The sequence below is a fragment of the Aspergillus affinis genome (assembly GCF_023601865.1).
Source record: "Aspergillus affinis strain CMG 70 chromosome Unknown NODE_100_length_134578_cov_84_604828, whole genome shotgun sequence".
NCBI classification, from domain to species: Eukaryota; Fungi; Ascomycota; class Eurotiomycetes; order Eurotiales; family Aspergillaceae; genus Aspergillus; species Aspergillus affinis.
In genome coordinates this window covers 41,951-64,580 of record NW_026515881.1, presented here as the reverse complement: position 1 = coordinate 64,580, position 22,630 = coordinate 41,951, and the positions used below count along the sequence as shown (strand labels likewise).

The window sequence follows — 22,630 nt, the reverse complement described above, 5'->3', positions numbered from 1 at the left end:
TGGTCGCCCCGGGCGCACCGCGCTTGGCTCGGCTGGCGGCTACGTGGACACCTCAGGCAGCCATATACTGCCTGAGGCACACGTTCGAGACTCGCATCGAACCCGGCAAGTAATCCAGCGTTCATCCACAGCCATCGCCAAACCATCATCTTCTTCCCTTGCCCCCCTTTGGTGCCTTACCCTCGAACACACTTTTCAAAATTATCTATCTATATTTCTACATGAACATTTTTGGAATCATAGGCCTTTTCTAATGTCGGAACGGTCGCCCCGTCCGTCCAGCTCCCACCTGGAGCCCCCGAGGAAAAGCGTGGAGTTGGAAGACTCCGGGGCTCAAGAATCCGGTAGGCTTTCCTACATGCAACCAGAACAACCACGGCATCCCGGGTGCCAATTGAGTTGAATTGCTAACAATTCGGCGTTGAACAGTAACTTCGAACAGCGACGACGAACATTTCTCCGATGCCAGCGAGGGCCACGAACCGTCTGCTTCACACCCGGCGTCCGGTCGCACATCCCCTGTGCCGTTGACTCGCGTTGAGAAAGTCGATGAAAATCCTTCACACGGCGAAATTCCCGGAACCTCCGCATTTGAAATCAGGGAACAGGATGCCATTCCCGATGAGATTGAGGTGATACCAGAAGGGTCACGCAGCAGAAGTTCTTCGACTGCGGGGCATTTACCTCGACCTTCAACCCCGGGGGGTTCCCCCGTGCCCCGGACCGTGGTCGAGAAGGTCGACGTGGACCAGCCAAGTCATGGGGATATCCCTGGCACTGCGGCATACGAACAGCGGAAAGCAGATGCGGTACCTGATGTTGTGGTGGCAGCATCGGATGCTGAAAGCAGGCCACCGTCTAGCCCGGATTCGAATCAAGAGACGCCAACTGATGCCAATGCGAGCGGCATGGTCGTCCCCGAAACGGTCCTTTCGAAAGTCGACTCTCTTCCAAGCGAGGAATCAACCTCAGCTCCACATGCTCATCAGAGACGACCGAGTGATGCCCTTCCAGACGTCACAGAAGTCGTTGCAGATGCTCCAGGTACGTCTGCCTATGGTGCGTTGACACAGTCGATGTGTAGACGCAATTGACCAATGTCTCCCTCCAGATCCGGGATCCTCGCCGGAACCTCAAAATGACCACCAACGAGACGGCAGCCAAGAACAACCCGTCACGGATCACGGTGATCAATTGACTGAGGACCAGCCGGCTGCAGATGACTTCGATGATTTTGCGGAAGAACAAGACATGGGGGAAGATGATGACTTTGGGGATTTCGATGATGGTTTCCAGGAGCCTAGTGCGGAGGTCACTGAAGATGAATTTATTGAGCAAAACGAAATAAAACCTTCACAGCCTCCTACACCACCTTCCGTTGTAAGTGTTTCCTTCAGCAGGCAATTTCTCTGCGGCCGTCTGGTTTTTCTCAAAGAGGTACAATGCTAACAAGGTTCTACCTCTGCAGCCGCCTCTTTTGGATTTTGATGTTTTTCAATCCCTGTCTGATCTTAACGCCGCTCTCAACGATCCTCTCGATCGCCTCTTCCCGGCCTCGAAAGAAGTCCCAACTCTACCCCCGGTAGAGCCAATCCAAAGCTCCTCTGCCATCTTCAACTCCGAACGCTCTCTATCACTGTGGTCACAACTCGTTGCACCCCCGCCACTCCAACCTCAAAACTGGGTGAAATCCCGAATCCGCCGGCTCTTCCTCGTATCGCTCGGCGTACCTGTTGATCTCGACGAGATCCTCCCGGCGTCTAAACAGAAAAAACTTGTGCTTCCGTCTATCAACATCGGCTCTGACACCGGCGGATCCACCACGCACTCACGCTCTCAAAGCCAGAACCGAAAGGACGGCACCTTAAGCAGCACTGCTAGCCCACGGACCTCCACACAGGCAAGCCGACAAAGGAACTCACGGCGGCGCGAGCCTACACCCCCGCCAGAATTAGATCTCCCAGCGGTCCATCGACTCTGTACTACGACGGAAGCCGCGCTGGATGGTCTCACAGACGGCGAATTACAAGGCCACGTCAAAGAGCTCGAGTACGTCACACTCCGCGCCAGTTCCGTCCTTGAATACTGGCTTAAACGACTCGATGGTCTCGTGAGTGAAAAAGAAGCCTTTGAGGGGGTGATTGAGAACCTCGTCAGTCATGCCCGCCGTGTGAGAAAATAATGTACATCCCTAATGCGTTTCATTTGTTTTGCTTTGTTTTTTTGTTTTTTTTTTGTCTACAAAATTCCCCCTCTACCTCGATCTATGTTGGTTTCTTGTTGGATCTGTGATCCCCCTTTTTTGTGTGTTTTTTCTAATATCCACTTTGTTTCTTTGTTTTTTCCCTCTGTTGTCAAGCGAAGTCTGGACCTCGCGTCATGCATTTGTCTTTTTTTCCTTTTTTTTACCCCTTGCATCCTGGATCCATGACCCTCACTCCATCACATTTGAATGAAAAGCCATAATTATTTGATTAGATAGACTTAGCTAGCAACGTCGATGTTGTATAATACACGCGAATCATCATTTCGATAGCAGAGAACTATTAAAGTTAAGTAAAGGGCTGCAGTATGAGTGCATGTCGTGGAAGATTCGAGTGCAGGTGCAAGTACGGAGTACTTACGTGATAATATATCATTGACGAACGCTTATCAATTGGTTATATTATTCCGTACTCAGGCAACATGGATTCTAGATTCAGAAACATTTACTCTAGATATATAAATCTGGAGCTTACCGAGTCTGTAGGTAATTCTATAGGCAATTCTTTCAATTTGCCCGATACAGGTATACTGAGTAGTCTCATCTCCTTTCTAGTAAATTGGTTCATTTGACTAGTTAGTTAGTTAACCCTAAGTTTAGGTAATCCGTCTTTGACATCCTACCTTACCACAGTACCATAAGTTCAATAACAATCCTTGTAATAGATATCAGAATGCCATTCTATCGCACTTCTCCTTTATTTCTATATCTCCACACGGAGTAGATAAGATGGGCGCACGTCTTATCCCATAAACGCCTCTCTCATCCTCATACACATCTATCGATGTATGTAAATACTCCGTAAAGGTCGCAACACTTTCTAATACCTATCTTCCCCCCCTAATCCCTTATTTTTTTTTTCTCTTCTCTCAATCGTATTATTATCCCCTTTCCATAGATAGTCAATAGGTAATCCCGGGATTATCCCCTCTCGTAATATAATCTTATAACTCAATACCAGCAGCATAACCTAGTGGTAGCAACAAAATCATCCGTCCAAATAGCACCATCTAGCCAACTCCCGAGAATAATAAAATCCAAGTATCTTTTGTGTGTGTGTGTGTGTGTGTGTGTGTGTGTGTAATATTAATAATTTCGTAACCAAGGACACCGTGAAACATGCCACTGTAGACATAGAATGCATTTGAAGGCGAGGGGGTCAGCTGGATTATGGTCAGTTGGGTTGTATGTATATATATCTACGAAGCCAGACGACTGTCATTGTCGAGTAGATAGATACCTGGCCAGTCTGGGTTATTATTGGAGTCTGGGTGGGGGAGGGAGTGAGAAGGAACAGCGGGGGATGAGGAGGAGGTAGTATGCTAGGCAGATAGGTATCGTTAGCACGATTTAAGTGCTGCTCAAGTGCACCATCAAATATCCGACCTAACATACGGGGGCCTTAGGTGTGTTTTGTTTCTCCGAAAATGCCGTTTTCTTTGGGGATGCCGTCTAACATGACCTTTTCTTGTGGCTTAGATCTATTACCACATTATAGGCATGTGCTATTAGCACATCTGTTGCAGTAGTTTTGTCATGGGAGGCGATGCTCACTGCCCCGTTTCAGCACTTATAGAGCCTGGAACTTCAGGCATGATGAACGAAGTGAATCGGAAGAAGGTCGTTAGAGGAACTAGGTCGGATGAGCGCAGGGCGTCGCTTGAATGGAGTGGTTGATCGTGTGATGGCAGTGTGAAAGACGTTGATGAAAACGAAAGCGAAAAGTAAAGAGTTGACTCATTGTATAGGCATGTCGGATTGTTCCGGTATTCCTGCTATGATAGAGCTTCTACGTCATTATACGGATATTCAGTCCGTGTACCCTTCCTTCTATACCAACTCTAACGAACACTGCCGAAGATAGTTGATTTAGACAGTAGACTTGTCCTTCACCTGTATGCTGACGTTGTTTGCGTGGTGAATATTATTTTGAGGAGCGCTTATGCACTCGTAGGAGATCAACACCCCTGGCCAGTAATTAGTTTTCGACTTTCCCCCGACCAGGTGTGTAACTGGTCATCAAAGAGTCATGATCCGGCCATGACGAGACTTCCAGATCTGTAGGACCATCAGCGATGCGGAAGGGTGGACTCCGCCATAAAACCTGGTGAAGTGAGAAAGATATGTTATGATGAATATACCGGCAGGCTAACATATGCTAGAAAATTTTGGAAGTGAAGGAAAGAAAGGTAATCTCCGCAATAAATACAAGTCTGGTACCCGAGAGTCGAATTCTTACTCTTGTATCCGAAATCGGACTGGAAAACCAACAGACAAGAAAGCATCAATGACAAAAATAGAATAAACGATCCGTGCAGATGGGGTATCTCGTAAACAAGGAGCCGAAAGCGCCTGAGCTGATGAGCAGGAATGAGAAGTTAAGAACAAAACAATAAACAAAGATAGTGACAACAAGACAAGCCGAGCCATCCACCTGGCCATCATGCATGATGCAAAATTTTTTTTTCACAAAACATTTCATGTCACACACCAAACGCCAAATTAATGGTTTTCTCGTCGGGGTGCTGTAGACCAGATTGGTTCGTCAAGGTCATTGTCATCGACTAGGAAATGCTAATCCAAGGCGATGACTTCGGTGGGTTGTGGGCAAGCCGGCTGGGCACTGGTGTCGCCATTCGTAATGAACGACGGTCTCCGCTCAACCTTGGGTTTCTGGGAGGCCGGAGATTCTGGGCTGCTGGAGCCGTTGAGCTTTCGCTTCGAGGCGGTTCGGTCAGGACCACTCCGGTCTGAAGCCTCCGTTTCGGCCCTGACTTGCCACGAGCCGTCGTTTTTGACCTGGATGGCTCGGGCGGTTTCGAGTCGATTGGCGCGCGCCAACTCCTCGTGGACTTCGACAAGGAAGCCGTCGATGACAAGACTTTGTGGCCGGGCGTCCTGGTGGCAGATGGGACATTTCCAGTCCTCCTTCATCGGCGCGTTCCCCGATTTGGACGCTCGAGTCAAGATCCAGGTGTCGTGGTCAAAGCACTCCTGATGTCCGCAAAAGCGTCCGCGCACGGGAGTGTTGAAAACCCTGGCCATGAAGGGATCTACGAGGTCGATCGTGAGATTGTCGCTGACGATGCTCACTTCGTCATCCTGCTGCTGGCCGGGGGAGAGGCGGGTTCGGATCTGCTCGCGGGACTCCGCAGCGGCTAGCGGCTGTGCGAGCTCCTTCGCTCTGGAGAGGCTGACGATGTCTAGCACCTCGACAGCCATGGCGTACGTCAAGTCTCGGGTTTCGGCGGCATTGCGAATAAAATGTACGGCCACAGTGTTTACACCCTCGCGGAGGTAATGGCTAATGTCCAAGGGGAGATCTTTGCCGTTATGAATCCGTCGGCGCACGTAAGCCTCCACGTCGTTGATGAACACATAGATCACGCCGGGCCAGATCGAGTCGGCGGTGCACCACGCCTGTTCGCTGACCTCGGAGGTCGCCGGATCTGCGCGGATGCATCGTAGCCGGTGGATCTGGGAGCCATCCTTGTAGGCACGCACCGCGCGCTGGCCCAACGAGGGAAGTTGGGAGGCTGGTACGCGATCAAGATCGGACCGCGACAATTCAAATTGCCAGGTATATGCGCACTCCTCGGTGCCCAGCGGCACGGGCTTCACGGCGAACCCGCTGAGGTACTGAAACAACCCGGCCTCTTGGTCGTGTTGCGGGGCCTGCACCTCATTCACGGGGCCTCGGAGGTGGGCTTGGTGAAGCGCGTCACGGAGCGGATGGGGTCGAGAAGTGGTCGACGGTTTGTGTCCGGGCGGGGGGAGCAATGGTTGGGCCACAGGACCAGGAGCAAAACGGTAAGAGGGATACGACTGGGGCTGAGACTGCGACTGAATCTGAGGATGAATTGAAGGATGGGTAGGACGAACAGGAAGAGAAGGCTGTTGCAGACTGACAAGAGCTCGGGGACCACCTGGCGACGGCACTCCATTGGGCCACACCCCCGTTGGGATCTGCGGTTGGGCGGGGATCGGGACAGGGCGCTGTGTAGGGGACGATGCCTGGCGCGGAGAGAAGGATTGAACCAGCTGAGACGGGAACACCATTGGCTGGAAGGGTAGCCCCGTTTGTGGTGCAACGCCGCCGGGCGCAGATCCGGGTACCGGAGTCGAGATGGGAGGGGGTTGCTGTTGTACGCCGTATGCTCGGCGCGGGCGTCCGCGGCGAGGGGCCTGAGCGGGCACCGGGGGCGCATTCGGGGGACCTGTCGCCATCCGCGGCGACGCAACCACCGGTTGACCCCTCCCGGGCATTTGCGGGGATTGGGAGGGTTGAGGGCTTGGGATGCCGGTCGGTCGCATCATGGCAAACATCGTCGTGTTAACAGTCAGTCCCTGGGCGGCTGGATTGGGCGATTGCACGGTTTGCTGGCCCGTTTGCTGCTGCTGCGGTGGGGGTTGCGGCCCTAGACCTGCAGGGCTATTATTTGAGACGAGAATTGACTGATACAACCGTATGATGTCGGCGTTTTCCTGTCGAATCTGAGTCCTGGATACGGAGTTGATGTGGCGCCGCTGGAAGTTCTGCAGATCTTGTTTCCAGACTCTCTTGACCGTGGCTTCATCAAAGCCATGGGATCCTGGCCGCTGCAGCTGTCGACAGGTCGACAAGAAGATGGTGTAAGCCAGGGAGGACGAAGTGATGGCGAAGCCCTCCATCAGCTCCGCCGCGAAGGGAGGGAATCCTCGGGCGAAGACATGTGCGACGTAGGACCTCCACTGTTCCGCAAACCGCCCGAGACACACCGCGGCCTTCCGCACGGCCTGATGGTAGACGGGCGTTTGAACCAAGACCTCGATCGGACCTGGGAAGTGAGCCGACCAGCGCAGAAAATCGGGCGACAACGGGTTGTTCGCCACCATCACCTTCTCAATGACCGCTAGGCCCCGCGCCTGCTGCTCCGTGAAGCACGGCAACTTGAAGAACTCGGTCCGAGAAAAGCTGTAGAGACAATAAACCTGGTGGATGGCAAGATACAAGCAGTCCTGGTGGACGCAGGCTTTGGTCAGGAGCTGTAAGCGCGCGGATTCAATCGTTTGGACATGGTATCCGGTTCGCTCCAAGTAAGCCATGTAGTTAGTCAGGTTGCGCACTGAGTGCTCGAAGAACGCGCCGTCAATGGTGGGAATAAATGCAGACGACCGCCGCGCATTCGACGGGCGTTCTGGCTGAGGCTGGTGTTGGGATGGTTGAACTTCATCTTGTTGCGACTGGAGCGCGGCGCTGGCCGGGACCTGCGGATGCGAATGGCTTGTCTGCACGGTCTGGGGATGAGGCATCTGCTGCTGCGGGTTTCCCTGGGAATCGATTTGCATTTCCACATGATTCAACGGACTCCGGCCAGAATCGCCCGCATCTCCCTCACTCGTTCTTGTGGGCGGCGGAGTCGGAACCCCCGTGTTCACCTGAAAGGGCGGTCCCGACGGGAGGAACGGAGACTGGACACCGGTCGGGCTGTCAGGAGGTCGAGCCGACGACACCTGCAGATTTGACAGCGACAACGAAGCCGTCGGCGAGGGTTGCGATGGCTGCGTGGGGGGCGGAGGAAGAGTGGTGTCGATCGACACGGTCACGGGCGGCGGCGGAGGGTCAGGAGCTGTGGGAGCAGGCGGTTGAGGTTGAGGATGACTCGATGGACACGACGGCGGAGAAGGGACCGCGGCGACGGGGGACACCGCGATCGACTGAGATTGAGGCTGTGGTAGAGATTGCGGTGGATGCGGTTGTGGGGGAGGCTGGGGAGGGGAGGCGACGGCGTCATTCTGCTGGCTCCGGCACGTTGACGGGGACGACGCGGGAAGCACGAGGGCAGGAGTTGGCATGCCGGGATGCGGAGGGAGCTGGGAAGACGCCGTCGTCGCCGAGGTCGTCGTCGTTGTAGCAGTAGTTGAAGTCGAAGTGGAGGAGGCGGAGGAAGGAATGGCAGCGGCTGGACGCGAAATGGAAGGATTCTCCATCCACGATCTCCGCACGCCGCCTAGAAAAATGCTGGCGGTGGAATTCGACGATTGCAGATGGCCATGGAGAAGCGCAGGGAGTTGTTGGGGAGTCATGGTGAACACATTCTTATGGACATGAATGATCCGATAAATGGAATCGGTGAATCGGTATTGTAATTTGTAGAAAGAAAGAGTAGAAAGAAGAGAGAGAAAGAGAAAGGAAAGGAAAGAAAGGAAGAAATGAAGGCAACGGTGGGTACAGATAAGGAATGGACAAACGCAACAAAGAAAACCGTTCAAACGTTCCTGGAAGTTTGACGGGCGCGTATTTCGTCGTGTTGCGCCGAATTGGCTTTCTCTTCCCTGTCGTTTTTCTCTACTAGTTCGTGTCTCTTCCTTCCACTCTGTACTAGTTAGTTACGCTCTACCTTCTCTCTCTCCTTCTCTCTTGGCTTTTCGACCAGTCCAGAAGTCCGGCGGCCACCCCGGCGCTTATCCATGCAGCCAATTTCCGGTCTAACAGAATCGAGGAGAGAGAAGTAGCTGTATAACTACAGTAATGCCAGAGAGAATAATACTAACGATGTCATCACCAGGTTCGATGATGCGACGAGACAAAAGGATCATTAGGCTGATGACTGGACCCGTTCCGTCTTACCGTTAGATCTGAACTTAGTCTTCCCTACGGAGTTATCAACCCTCTACTAGACCTTGGGAAACGAAAGAAAAAAGAAAAGAAAAAGGGAAAAAAAAGAGAAAAGATCTGTCCAGTGACGGAGATCCACCGCAAACGATCAATCTATTTCTCGAAGCCGCGATCAGTGGATGGAATGTTGATCGGCAGACAGGCACCAAGGGATATCCCTGGACTTTCTGGATACACCTGAGGATCCTGAGTCGACTGATAGACTGGTATAGAGTATGAGTATACTCTATAGTCTATAGTCTATACAGTCTTAAGGAGATAGGATGGATCTTCGAGAACCAACCGGAGGAACGGAGGGCAGTTCCTGACAGAAGAGAGTGAAGTGGCATACTCCGTAGACACCCAACATCCATTCGGAGCGACAGACCGACCGGCTCTGCTGTCACGGTGAGGCGTCGTATAAGAATTGGGTCATCATCCGCTCATGTCGGCCGCTCCTTTGAAACTATATTTATCATCGCTCCCTCTCTCGGTCCCTCTCTTTCTCTGTAGTCCTAGTCTCTACTCTCTCTCTCTCTCTCTCTCTCTCCCCCCCCCCCTCGATTCTCTCCTCTCTCGAACCGCTCCGTAAGCGCTGTCCCCCGGGCGATCGACACGGCGGTCGTGAATGCGATTCTGTCGACTTCTTTTTATAGCGGCCGATCCTCGACCCTTATTCCAATCTGTTCGCTGCTCTCACAGATTCTTATATCATCGCCCGTTCCTGCCTTTCTCTGGATCATCCCGAACTTTGCTTCCTCTTGGCCCCGCCGGTCTTTTTTTTTTTTACTTTTTTACTTTTTTTTTTCAATTTTTTCTTCTCTCTTCCTTCAGTGTTTTTCTTTTTCCCCTCTCTGCCAGTTTCTCACTCTCTTCCATTCTCTTCCTCCCTTTTCCCTTTTCCCTTCAATCTGCTCATCTTCTCCCTCCTCCCACCGTCCTCTAGTCCGTACTCCCTCCCCTGCGAACTCAACAAGTCCATCCGGCAATCTCCAACTCTCCTTCGATCCAACAAACCCGCCGAGGGCTGCGGCCCCGATGTTCTGCGCAATTGCCCCGTCATCACTGCGCCCTCTGACAGTCCCCACTCTGCATCTTTAACTCGCTTCTGACAATGGCTTTGACCTCGCCCCCCCGCGGCGTCCATCCCGGTGATCTTCTGCTCGTCGTTCGTAAGTCGTCCCTTCTTCAACGGTCGTAATCCACCCAACCCGTTCTTATCATTCTCGATTTTTCTTTCTACTTTTCTCTTCAATCCTTCCATCCATTTCCTTCTTCCCTGGAGCTTTGAACTGACCGTCTAGATGATTTCGATGCGCGGGGCTCGGATGAACTCACCTTGCGACGTGGTGAGAAAATCGAACTGGTGGAATTGGACGACGGATTCGGAGATGGATGGTATCTAGGGAAGGAATTGAAAGATGGGACCGTCGGTCTCTTTCCGGGAGGTACGAATCTCTGCCTGCCCCTTGACCCAGGTTGAACGCCGCTAAAATGCAAGCTCCCTCCCCCAACCAGTCTACACCACCACCGCCCCCAAGATTCCCACTCGCCCGCAGAAGGATACGCCGGAGACCGACGACCCCGCCCGACTGGAGAGCGAAAAGGACAAATCGGATCATCTGACACCAAATGCGACCGCTGCGTTGAGCTCTCCCAAAAGCGGCGAATCCACCCCTCACGTTTCTCGACACGCCAGCTTGTCCGACATGCGCTCGTCCGACCAGGACGGCGAGTCGGCCGCCCCTAGCTCGAACCCCTCGCCGTCCCAACCGCAGCGGTCTAGCTCCTCCCCGCTCCCTTCGTCCAAACTCGCCCTGGACCTTCACCACTCTCTGCGTCAATCAATTGACGGTCATCTCAACGGCCAAACCAAAGACAGCCCCGTCATGAACGAGACGCTCAGCGTGATCGATGAGCACATCACCGATCTCAGCACCCCCCGCCACAGCATGGCCATCACGCAAGAACCGAAGTCGATCAATGATTCGGCCAGCGAGTACAGCAGCACCTTGGACCACCGCATGTCCTACATCAATGGCCAGGAGACCGACGAGGAGGAAGAAGGTCACCCGACGGAGGCCGAGGTGCGCCACTGGAGCCAGTCCTATACGGCCAAACACCTGCGCGATATAGGCGTCGACGCCAGGCACTGTGACATTTTCGAGGAGCAGGAGATCACCGGCGACGTGCTCCTAGACATGAACCAGGATTTCCTCTTCATGAAGGAATTTGATTTCGGCGTCATGGGCCGGCGGTTGAAGACTTGGCACAAGATCAAAGCCTTCCAGGAGGAGGTCAAGGGAACGAGCCTGACGCAATCTCGGAAGACCTCGCGCGGATCCGGCTCTGGCTTCGCGACCCCCGAGGAGCGAACCCTCAGTCGTGCAGGCCACCCGGCCCCCTTCCTGCCCCGGATTCCCAACTTGCGAGGCTCGGCCGGGTCCGCGCAGCAGCACCCGCGACTGGTCAGCAGCAGCAACATGCCCAGCAACGCCAGCTCTCCCTTGACGCCGCAAACCCCCGGCACCTGGATGGACCATTCTCGCCGGCCCTCGGCGGCGTCGATTCGCGAGATTAACCACTCGCGACGACATTCCTCGATCGACGCCACGAATCGGCTCTCGAGCGCCGGCGACTCTCCACCTCAGCCGGGCCATCAGGGCAAGGGCTCCTTTGACCGTGCCTGGACCATGTCCAGCGGTTCTCAGCGGCGCCCCGGCACGGCCGCGACCGCGACGAACGATCCCATTCTCCCGCAGCACGTCTTTCGCGGCCCCGAATCGAACGGTTCGGATTCGGCCGTCGCCGTCTCGGACGATCTGGATCGAGGCTACTTCTCCGGACCCGAGGGGGATCCGCGAAGGACCAAGCGGCTGCAAAAGCGAACCTCCGTCCGGAGTGGGAGCTTCAACTCCGGACCCACGAGTCTGGCCGACCTGAACGTCAAGAAGCGCCACTCGCGCATTGGCAGTGCCGAATCCATTCGGGATGCCAACCCGCGGGCGGCGGCCACGAAGCCGGTCGCTACCACGCCCCCGAAGAGCCGCATTCGGAGCCTAAGCCAACGCTTCTCGGAACGCCCGAGCCAGCAGGCATCCCAGGTCGCCGGGGAGGAGAAGCCCGCTACAAACTCGGGCGGCTTCTTCGCCTCGTTCGCCCCGCTGGTCAACCGGCATGATTCCGACCCCGTTCCTCGATCGAGTCCGGTGCCCCTGCAGCAACAGATTAAGAACGCGGGGCGCAAGTTCCCGCGGGCCGTCGGTCTGCGCGCCATGTCGGACGTGGTTGGCAAAGGTATCGACACGTCCGTTCCTCCTGCCTCGCCCGTTCGAGACGCCGATCCGTCCTCCGCGCGCACGGGGTCCACCACGCCGTCCACCACCAAGAGTTCGGAGCGCCACAGCACCGATGGGTCGAACAAGGCCGCCGAGGGAAGCATCTCGCTGCCGCGCACGCGCACCGTGAAGGGCGGCGTTAAGTCGAAGAAGGACACGAGTGCATACACGCGAGGTCTGGAGAAGAAGACCCCACAGGAGCAAATGCAGGGGTGCGAGTTCTCCGGTTGGATGAAGAAGCGTTCGTCCAACCTCATGACCACGTGGAAACCGCGGCTCTTTGTCTTGCGCGGCCGCCGGCTGTCCTACTACTACTCGGAGAATGACACGGAGGAACGCGGACTGATCGATATCACGGCCCACCGCGTGCTCCGCGCGGATAATGACCCTATTGTCGCACTGCATGCGACCATCACCGGGGCTACGGCTTCGCCCACCTCGCCGGCCCCTTCTGCGGCCGGCGACCTCACATCATCTGACAAGGCATCCGGGTCCGAATCTTCCCTGCGCGGTCCCAAGAATGGTGGGGATGGGCCGTTCTTCTTCAAACTGACCCCGCCCAAAACGGGCACCTCGCGGACGGTCCAATTCACCAAGCCCGCGATCCATTACTTCCAGGTGGACAGCGCTAACGAAGGCCGCTTGTGGATGGCAGCGTTAATGAAAGCGACCATCGAGCGGGACATGGAGATCCCCGTGGAAACCACCAACAAGCAGCGCACCATTAGTCTGAAGGAAGCTCGGTTGATGAACCAACGACCCCCAGAGTTGGGGCCTTCTAATCAAGCGGGCGAGGAGAAAGCCGAGCCACTCAGTCCGGCTGATGAAGGGAGTGAGACCGCAGCGAACGGACTGGGTCCCGACGAAGCTTCGCAGCCTAATGGCGATGACGCGGAGAAGAGATCCTCGAATCCTCTGGGTGGTCTCGACACCGGACCGTCTTCTCTGCTTCCCGAATCTGTTACCAAACCTGAATAAAGATTCGCCCATGGAGTGAATCGCTTTGGCTTCCAGCTTTCTCTTCTTTTCCTTGTTTTCAATTTATCATCGCTCATTTCCTTGGCCGCTACTCCCCCTTGTTCGGCGTTTTATGTGATATACCCCCCGTTCGGAACTGTTTGTTATTATCTCTTTTGTTGTTTGTTTTATGTTACGTCTGTTTGGCATGTGCGGTAGGAGGGCATTTGGAGGAGCGTGTGGTCAGAGAGTGCGTGTGAGGAGATGCGGATGAATTGAAGTGGATCTTATAAGCATGAGCGGTTCTTCAACTCGCATGGTTTTCTCTGGAATCTGAATAACTAGTAAGGGTAGCGCGTAATAATAAGAGAGCCAATTCGCTTTAGGACCACGCAGCTCTAGAATCTGTAGAGTTGATCGCCGTCCCGTGATCGTGGGCCGAGAACTTCAACTTTTTCCCCTTTTCCCGTCCTCTCCTTCATCGCTGCACCCTGCAAGATGGGAGTCAATTCCCACTCTCAATAATCCTATATACCTACTCATTGGATTCGGGGACAACTTAAATGCTGTCTTCCTCCGTCCGACCTCCATGTTCCTCCGCCCGTTTCTTTCCCGCGGGCTCTCCGGCCTCATACCGCTGGCGATAGCAGTCACCGTCTATCTCTACCTCTACCCGATATTCCACGGCTGCGCATTCCCTCTCCCTACGCCCAACAATGCCGGAATCCTGCCCAGCGGCTTCCTCTCAACCATTCGACAACACCTCTCCCCGCAAGCCGAGTTTGACTCCGCCAACCGGCCGGCCATCTTCCGACTCCTCGTTCTAGCCGACCCCCAACTGGAAGGCGACAGTTCCCTCCCCAAACCCGAAGACAAGCTCCTAGCGCGCATCAAAGCCTACCGGTCGTCCGTACAATCCGCGATCGAGGACGCGCCGGCCCCGTCACCTCTACACGGGGATGTCGTGCGCGCCGTTTTTGCCGCGCTCCGTTCTCTAGCCCTGGACGACGTGCCTCGCTCGTTGCGTGCCGCGCGCAAACGCCTCGACCTGCTCGGAAATGACTATTATTTAGCTCATATCTACCGGACCCTACATTGGTGGACGCGTCCAACCCATGTCACCGTGTTGGGCGACCTCATTGGCAGTCAGTGGGTGACGGACGAGGAATTCGACCGTCGCGGTCATCGATACTGGGAGAGGGTGTTTAAGGGCGGCGAGCGAGTGAGCGATGCCCTCACTGGTGTCGACACCACCAACACTGGGGACGGAAATGCGGTCGACCCCGCGGAGACCCTGCTGAACGCTACCGACTCGACGTGGACGCAGCGTATCATCAATATCGCAGGGAACCATGATATTGGGTATTCCGGGGATGCCAGCGAATCTCGAATCGAGCGGTTTGAGCGCGTGTTCGGGCCTGCGAACTGGGATATCCGATTTCGACATCCGGTGCAGCAGACGAAGGAGGAAGAGAGCCAGAGCCCTGACGCTCCTCTCACCCCAACCCTCCACCTAATCAACCTGAACACATTGACGCTCGACACGCCGGCGTTCTCCACAGACGTGCAATCCCGCAGCTACGAGTACATCAACGACCTCATCACCCACCGCACGTACCCTGTCGACGACCGCGCCACGTTCACGCTCTTGCTCACGCATCTCCCGCTACACAAGCGCAAGGGCATCTGCACCGACGAACCGCATTTCACCTTCCACGAGTCAGAAGATGAGAACGGGCCTGACGATGTCCCCCGCTTCTATGAGGGCGGGCTGCGCGAGCAGAACCATCTCAGCGAACATGTCAGCGCGAACGGCGTCCTCCAGGGTATTTTCGGGATGACGGGAGATGAAGACGCCTCTGGGGGTGGATTGGGTCGGAACGGTCTGATTCTGACCGGGCATGACCATACGGGCTGCGATGTGGTTCATTACGTTGATCGAACGGTTGAGGAAAAAGAACCGTCCACAGATGCGGATGAGACCTCGACAGATGACGATAACAATGACAATGACAATAACGAAACCCCAGCCTGGAAATGGAACGCTCGACGATACCACCGCTACAGCTCGTCGGACGCCCGCTCTGACTCTCCGTCTATTCGCGAAGTTACGCTGCGTTCCATGATGGGCGAATACGGCGGCAACGCGGGTCTCTTGTCGCTTTGGTTCGACGCTGATCCCGCTGTCGGGGAATGGAAATACGAAATCACCATGTGCATGGCTGGCGTGCAACATGTCTGGTGGGCGGTTCATGTGCTTGACTTGGTGGTGGTGATTCTGGTGGTCGTTTATCTGGCTATGGGAGCTGTTGGGTCGCGGAAGCCGCAGATCCAGACCCAGGTCCAGAAACAGAAACCTGCGAGTGCGGATGAGAAGAAGCAGGTTCAAGAGAAGGTGCAGGAGAAGACGAAGTCATGAATGTCAAGACGGGGTTGGCTGGTGTTCGATCCTATCTTGCGAGACTCTTGGGGGCGGAAAGGGTTTCTTATATATACTTACAAAAAAGACCTCGATGTCCATACGTACTTACATGCTATGTATAAAATAGACAATATGATAAACCATGATACGTCATTGCATTATTGACTAAAATATCAGCGTTCATCCTTTTTGAAAGCCATGGTAGTACACCATTGACTCCAGTCTCAACCTAATCTACACGTTATACGTAAGTAGTCTACAGTGGTACCCCGTAAAATGAGATGTCAAGCATGACCATCACACATCATCATTGCTTAAGGTATTAAGTTTAATTTGAAGGTCGGATTCGTTTCATTCCCCAGAGCAGCAGCTGGTATCGTTCTAAAATTTTCATTTTTTCAAACAACAAAAAAAAGGTTCTCCCTAGACGGCATTTTCATTTTCCTCTTGTTTACATAACGACACCGGAGTTGGAAGCGATACGCTATTGGGTTTTGAGTTAGTGGTTTGTTTCCGGAGGTAGAGTTGAGATGATGAGGGAGTCTTACAGGCCACAGCTCAGCAGCCTCCTTTCCAACAGGGCCAGTGATGGCGGAACCCTTCATTTCACCCTTGGCGTTGACGATCTAGATTTTCCGGATTAGTATTTGCTCTTTTCTTTTCTTTCCAGTTTCCTCCGTTCTGGCTCGGGTGGATAAGGGATACTCACAACACCAGCGTTGTCCTCGAAGTAGAGGTAGATACCGTCGGGGCGTCTCCAGGGCTTGCTCTGACGGACAACAACGGCGGGCATGACCTTCTTCCGGAGCTCGGGCTTTCCCTTCTTGACGGTAGCCATGACCATGTCACCGACACCCGCGGCGGGGAGACGGTTGAGACGGGCACCGATACCCTTCACCGAGATGATGTAAAGGTTACGGGCACCGGAGTTGTCGCAGCAGTTGAGCACGGCGCCGCTGTAAGAAGTTGTTAGTTATTTGGTTGAACAATAGGTCGGTGGATATATGTATGTGTAGAGTATGGGATTTGGGATGGATGGTTGTGTATATGTGATGCGCTAGTGTTCGGGATCGGAGCGAATTGTTGTAAAAGGTTTTTGGTGTTCTTTCGTGTCGTCGTAGTTTTGTTGTTGAGGGAAAAATATCGAGAATTGATTGCGATGAAGAAAATAAAATCAAACGTACCAAGGCAGACCGAGCGTCATCTTCAGCTTGTTGCCGGCAAATCCACGACTGTTTGCGAAAGAATATTAGCCTTGACATTCGAATTCTCCGGTTTGTTCCTCTGCAGCCTTGGATTGCCATGTCATGTCTGTCATGTCGAGTCGAGTCGAGTCAAGTCGAATCGAATTGAATTCGGTTCCCTTTGCTTTGGTTGCAACATCTTTGTACTTCAATGCATTCATTGATGCATTGAAATCAAAGTTTTCCACCTGTTTCCAAGCACCCATATAGCCATTCCATCATTTCCAGTCGTAAGCCCCCCATTTCATTCTCTTCGGTTCCCTCCTCTCCTCCATTCTGTATGTTGATTCCCTCACCACCGCTCTCCCATCATCGTCTTCTTCATCCATCAATTCGATTCGATTCGACTCGACCATGACATGGCGCAAAATCCTCAGGCGCAAACGTCAGATATCAGAAACAACTCACCCTCTGGAAGACATCTTGGCTAGGTATCACCTTAAGGGTGTCGGATACTGGGATTTGGCGAAGGGGGGCGAACGAAGGTCGAGATGGATCCGGGCGGACGTCGAGGGTTTGCTCGGGTTTCGACTTGCTTTTCGCTTAGTGTGCGTCGTGGGTAAAATCTTGGCGGTGTGCTTTTGATTGGTCCTCCGCCGTCCGCGCTGGCTTGCCCTAGGGCTAGCACTCTTTCGGAGAGATGAGTCAGCGGTGCTTATCTTATCGGTGGTTGCGATAAGATATCTTATTTTCTGTTGTACTCCGTAGCTGTAGGTAGTATACGGACTATACTCTCTGTTGTCGGTCAGATGGAGGTCGTGTGGACTGTAAATTGCAGATATCCCTCATGGCACTATCCTCGCATTGAATCGCTTTAATTCGTGTTCATGATATCTAGGTCGAGCACCCGGTAGGGTGGTCCACCGCTGGACTGTAGTCTGTACATACATACATCTTCGGAGCTTTGCCAAGGATCAATTAATGCACAGGATATGTGAGGCTGTAAGACAAAGTAAAATGAAATAAAATAAGACAGCAAGAAATGAATCCCCTACTAAGAACGACAAAAAGAAACTACTAAACGGAGCCAAGTCTTAACCATCAATTAAGCATGCCATCAATCCAAAAACACCATGTTGCCAGCCCGTTGCGCCAAGGAACCTGAATTATAAACGCCTCTGCAAGATGCCGAGACTTATTCCTCGCTCTTTGTAGGCTCTTCTGGTTGTGGTTTCGTGGTGGTATCCTTGCTGGCCTCCTTGGGCGCTTCCGGTTCCCCTTGGTTCGCACTGGGTTCTTCCTTGGCAGCCTCGGGCGTTTTCTCTTTCGTCTCAGCGGGCTCGGAGCCTTCGGTCTCCTTGGCTGAGGGCGCTGGCTCCGAATTCTCGGTGGTCTCCTTCGCAGGAGACCCAGCCTTACCAGGCGATGAAGGCTCCGTAGCGGGCTTTTCAGCAGCGGGTGTCTGTTCGACGGGCTTCTTCTCCTCGTCTTGAGCCTCGCTGGAAGCAGTAGCTGCTGCCGCTTGCTCCGTCTTCTCCGGCTCTGGCGCGGCCTCACTTGCATCTTCCATGGCGACATCTTCGTCCTGCGCCTTGGGGGTTGGTTGACGAGAGATGGGAGCGGATGCAGCGATTTGATCCTGATCATCAAGAACCATGTCGGGTTTCTCGGCAGCAGATTCTTCTTCGGCCTTCGATGGCGGTTCAGTTGCAGCGGACGGAGAGCCCGCGGCTTCTGTCACAGGTTCGGGTGCATCACCCATCTTCGCATCCGCGGTCGTGTCCATATCGTCGTCCGGAATCGAGGATGCGTCTTGAGGGGTTGCCATTCCACTTTCAAGTCCGGAATCGGTAGGATCGAGGTTGCGGTAATTAACCTGGTTTCTCCGCTTCAAAGCATTAGGCTGCCGTCGGATACCATGAGCCGCGTTCTCCTCCTCGTCCTCGCTCTCGCTGAGTTCGCCGTCCTTTTGGATGTATTGGTCAAAGCGCCGCTTGGTGTATCGCGTGTCTTTGTTTTCATCTTCGTCCAGGTCGTCAAGGACATCATCCGCCTCATCGTCCATGCCTTCCACCAAGGGATCCCGGGGTACATCGGTCATTTGTACAGAAGGCGCGTGTTGGCACCGCCTGAGGTTCTCGACGACTTGAGCGCGAATCTTGTCGAGATATTCTCTGGTATTGGCGTTATCCATGTTCGACGGGCGTACATCCAATTCGTAATCCGGTGCAAAGTACTAGGGTCATGTCAGCAACATAAAATGATAGTAAACCATTTCTGGCGCAGGAATATAGCCACTCACCTCGTAATAATCGTTATAGGGAAGCTCGGCGCCCAGGGAATCTCCCACAAGGATACCGGTCTCGAAAGCCCAGGTCCGTGCAACATTCCGCATCGTGTAGCCACCTCCTCCAAGAATCAAGGTAGGCAAGTTGAAGCTCTTGATGAAGTTGACACAGTTGGCATGGCCTCGCATACTCAGGTTGAAACATCCTAGGCGATCTCCAGAAAGACTGTCGCCACCACACTGGAGAACCACCGCTTCCGGACGGTACCATTCCATAACGCTTCTTATCACCGGTTCAAAGATGCTCTTGTACGAGATGTCGTCAATGCCATCACGGAGCGGGAAATTCACGGCATAGTTTTTGCCGTGTCCAACTCCGGTGTCGCGAAGTTCACCAGTTCCAGGGAAGTATTCTCCATATTTGTGGAAAGAGACGGTCATGACACGATCCGTAGTATAGAAGGCTTCTTCCACACCATCACCATGGTGGACATCGATGTCGACGTACAAGACTCGCTGCTTGAAACGTAGCAGCTCGAGAATACCCAAGACGATATCTTGAGGAGAAAGATCTAGTCAGCACGTGTCCAAAACATCGATCTTAACTGTAGACAGGATATTCATACCATTCACGTAGCAGAATCCACTAGCCTCGCTCTTTTTGGCGTGGTGGAGACCACCGGCCCAGTTAACGGCGATGTCGCATTTGTTGCGATTAAGCCGAGCCGCGCCTTCCATACTGCCACCCGCGCTAATACCACAGAATTCGAAGAGACCATCGAAGACGGGACAGTCATCACCGACATTATACTTGCTTTGCTCTTTCGCGAACGAGTCCATGTTATCCGGCGTAACCTTGGAAAGGAATTCGATGTAATCGTCGGTGTGGAACTGGGTCATCTCGTACTTCGAGGCGGGTTTCGCACGCTACAAAGATTGCTCATTAGTATGGCAGTTTCCCCAGAGATCAGCGGCAATCCAGGGTCCCCGTCACTCACGTAAATCTCCATTTTCTTGTAGAGACCATAGTTCATCACCAAGCTGTGCGTCAACCTTATGCGATGAGGCTTCATAGGGTGCCCGGAGACGTAGGCATAGTTGCCCACATCCGAATCGTAGAAGTAAGCAACTTTTTTGCCACGGTCCCCATTGGTACTGATAGGGTCCAAAGGAGGGAGAGTCGCCATTTTGGAGAGCAGCGTGTAAGAAAACACGAATTTGCCTCACTCAAAACCAGTCTTGATGTTAGAAATTCGATGGCACGGTGTTTTGTCGGCACAAGAGAGTGGATTTGGCAAATTCACAAAGGAACAAAGGATTCAGGAAATCGTCCCCAAATTCAGAAAGAACAATTCACTGATCTGAGGATGCCCACAGGTCACGAACGGTACAAGAATCCAAACCTAGATCAAAGGCGAATGGACCGCATTCCGGGAGAGGAGGGCGATGTTAAATGTAAGGATGGAAATGGAAGCGAAGGGGAAGGCCGAGAGAAAGGCGGGCGGAGAGACGCAGAGCTGCTCCCACCGCCTTCGTCAGGTGCCTTGAGAGCTCGATGGCGGCGCCTTCGCTTCCACCTATCGTTCGTCTCGTCATCGTCTTCCTTCCACTCAATCTCTGGCATCTACCTCAGATCACGTTCATCTAATTCCTCTTACTCGTCTTACATTCGAACCTTTCGAACCACAAACAGTTTTCCCTTCGGGTTCCGCTTAACTCTTTGACCGTTCTGGAGCTTCCGTGTGGGAAGTCATCTTTGGCCCGTTTCGCATCGTCTCTTTCATTTCATCCATATCTCATCATCAATCATGGATCGACTTAATCGCATGCTGCAGGCTGCCCAGGGTATGGGAATGGGGAGTGCAGCTCCCGGTGGCGTGAGTTCCCGCCTTACCTGACTTCTCACTACATGTATCTTTGTTGCAAGAAATGCCGGGAAGATAGATCAGCAATGATTCCTTGCCGGTCATCTTCTCAGTAAACCTACGGTATTTGAGAGACATGACGCTGACAATATGACATTTTAGGATACCCCCAACCTGATCGATAACTCTGAGACTGTTCACATCTCCTCGTTAGCTCTTCTAAAGATGTTGCGACATGGTCGGGCCGGTGTGCCCATGGAAGTCATGGGTCTGATGCTGGGAGAGTTTGTGGATGAATATACAGTCAGAGTTACCGATGTCTTTGCGATGCCTCAGAGTGGTACCGGTGTCAGTGTCGAGGCTGTGGACCCCGTCTTCCAGACTAAGATGATGGACATGCTTCGACAAACGGGACGGTAAGCTTGGGCTTTACCAATCCTGCCTTATTCCGTGCTAATATCTTTCAATCTTACAGACCAGAGACCGTTGTTGGCTGGTATCACTCTCACCCTGGTTTCGGCTGCTGGCTCTCGTCCGTCGATATCAACACCCAGCAGTCGTTCGAGCAGCTGACACCCCGTGCCGTCGCCGTCGTTGTCGATCCCATCCAGTCCGTCAAGGGTAAGGTCGTTATCGATGCTTTCCGTCTCATCCAACCCCAGACCGTCGTCATGGGCCAGGAGCCCCGGCAAACGACTTCGAACTTGGGTCACCTGAACAAGCCCTCGATCCAGGCTCTCATCCACGGATTGAACAGACACTATTACAGCATCGCCATCGCCTACCGCAAGACCGGACTAGAGGAGAACATGTTGATGAACCTGCACAAGCACGTTTGGACCGAGGCCCTGCAGATGAAGGATTTCCACGAGGAGGGCCAGCACAACGTTGACCGAATGAAGCAGCTCGTTCACCTCGCTGAAGGCTACGAGAAGCGGGTTAAGGAAGAGACGGAGCTCAGCAAGGATCAACTCAAGACGAGATACGTCGGAAAGGTCGACCCGAAGAAACGTACGTTGTCCCGTTGTCCCGTTTGCGCATGCATCTTATACTTTTCCGTTCAATTGCTAACTGCCCTCCTATAGACATCGAAGACGTCAGCCAGGAATTGATCGAGGACAACATCGTCGCCGTTTCGCGGCAGATGATTGACAAGGATGCCTCGGTAGCCCGCCAATCGAATGGAAAGGACTCCCAAAATGGCACTGGCATGGAGGTGGACGAGGATCTATAAATGACTCGAGTATGATGAAGAGGACGATTTGTTTACGTGTTTCTTAATATCAACGAATGAGGGTGGTTGAGAAATCTGTTCGCTAGTACTAGGGAGCATTAGACATGGAGATAATCTCCGTAAATGAATGATTCGATGTACCATTCTCCAGCGTCATATTAGTCCTATTCACTCCGATTTCTTTTGGTGGTGCTTATGAGCACGTTATCTATTTTTACTAGGCATAAGCACTATTCCGTTCTATTCTTCATTTTAAATCTAGATTCTACTCTAGATAAACTGGCATACATTTTTGGTAAGAGAGATCGCGGAAGCCTACCGTATAGAATGGACCGTTCTAGATATATATCTCCCAACAGCACCATCTAAGGAACAATCGATGTCGTATAAAACCCAATTCACATGTTCTATGTAGAGATCAACAGAAATGACGTGTAATCGCG

The 22,630-nt window shown here is 53.2% G+C and overlaps 7 protein-coding genes across 7 annotated transcripts; 4 read left to right on the top strand and 3 right to left on the bottom strand.

Moving 5' to 3' along the window:
- Nucleotides 1-253: 253 nt before the first annotated feature.
- On the top strand, nucleotides 254-2,182 carry KD926_000020 (DUF5102 domain-containing protein; the record flags this gene model as incomplete). The annotated part of the gene is made up of 4 exons (XM_053103934.1): nucleotides 254-344; nucleotides 430-1,044; nucleotides 1,112-1,380; nucleotides 1,469-2,182. 4 exons carry the CDS (start codon nucleotides 254-256, stop codon nucleotides 2,180-2,182), a joined length of 1,689 nt encoding a protein of 562 aa, XP_052952738.1.
- Nucleotides 2,183-4,837: 2,655 nt separating this feature from the next.
- On the bottom strand, nucleotides 4,838-8,329 carry KD926_000019 (MIZ zinc finger domain protein; the record flags this gene model as incomplete). Its single annotated transcript, XM_053103933.1, has 1 exon — nucleotides 4,838-8,329. One exon carries the CDS (start codon nucleotides 8,327-8,329, stop codon nucleotides 4,838-4,840), a length of 3,492 nt encoding a protein of 1,163 aa, XP_052952737.1.
- A 1,685-nt stretch (nucleotides 8,330-10,014) lies between these two features.
- KD926_000018 (putative polarized growth protein (Boi2)) lies at nucleotides 10,015-13,216 on the top strand (the record flags this gene model as incomplete). Its single annotated transcript, XM_053103932.1, has 3 exons — nucleotides 10,015-10,072; nucleotides 10,205-10,348; nucleotides 10,419-13,216. The coding sequence occupies 3 exons, from the start codon at nucleotides 10,015-10,017 to the stop codon at nucleotides 13,214-13,216; spliced, it is 3,000 nt and encodes a 999-aa protein (XP_052952736.1).
- Nucleotides 13,217-13,784: 568 nt separating this feature from the next.
- Nucleotides 13,785-15,614, top strand: KD926_000017 (uncharacterized protein; the record flags this gene model as incomplete). The annotated part of the gene is made up of 1 exon (XM_053103931.1): nucleotides 13,785-15,614. The coding sequence occupies one exon, from the start codon at nucleotides 13,785-13,787 to the stop codon at nucleotides 15,612-15,614; it is 1,830 nt and encodes a 609-aa protein (XP_052952735.1).
- A 454-nt stretch (nucleotides 15,615-16,068) lies between these two features.
- On the bottom strand, nucleotides 16,069-17,283 carry KD926_000016 (60S ribosomal protein uL14; the record flags this gene model as incomplete). Its single annotated transcript, XM_053103930.1, has 5 exons — nucleotides 16,069-16,101; nucleotides 16,166-16,243; nucleotides 16,327-16,573; nucleotides 16,802-16,849; nucleotides 17,270-17,283. The coding sequence occupies 5 exons, from the start codon at nucleotides 17,281-17,283 to the stop codon at nucleotides 16,069-16,071; spliced, it is 420 nt and encodes a 139-aa protein (XP_052952734.1).
- Nucleotides 17,284-17,996: 713 nt separating this feature from the next.
- rpdA (histone deacetylase RPD3) lies at nucleotides 17,997-20,275 on the bottom strand (the record flags this gene model as incomplete). Its single annotated transcript, XM_053103929.1, has 4 exons — nucleotides 17,997-19,037; nucleotides 19,104-19,645; nucleotides 19,715-20,015; nucleotides 20,087-20,275. 4 exons carry the CDS (start codon nucleotides 20,273-20,275, stop codon nucleotides 17,997-17,999), a joined length of 2,073 nt encoding a protein of 690 aa, XP_052952733.1.
- A 621-nt stretch (nucleotides 20,276-20,896) lies between these two features.
- KD926_000014 (proteasome regulatory particle lid subunit RPN11) lies at nucleotides 20,897-22,187 on the top strand (the record flags this gene model as incomplete). The annotated part of the gene is made up of 4 exons (XM_053103928.1): nucleotides 20,897-20,965; nucleotides 21,116-21,369; nucleotides 21,429-21,964; nucleotides 22,039-22,187. 4 exons carry the CDS (start codon nucleotides 20,897-20,899, stop codon nucleotides 22,185-22,187), a joined length of 1,008 nt encoding a protein of 335 aa, XP_052952732.1.
- Nucleotides 22,188-22,630: the final 443 nt, after the last annotated feature.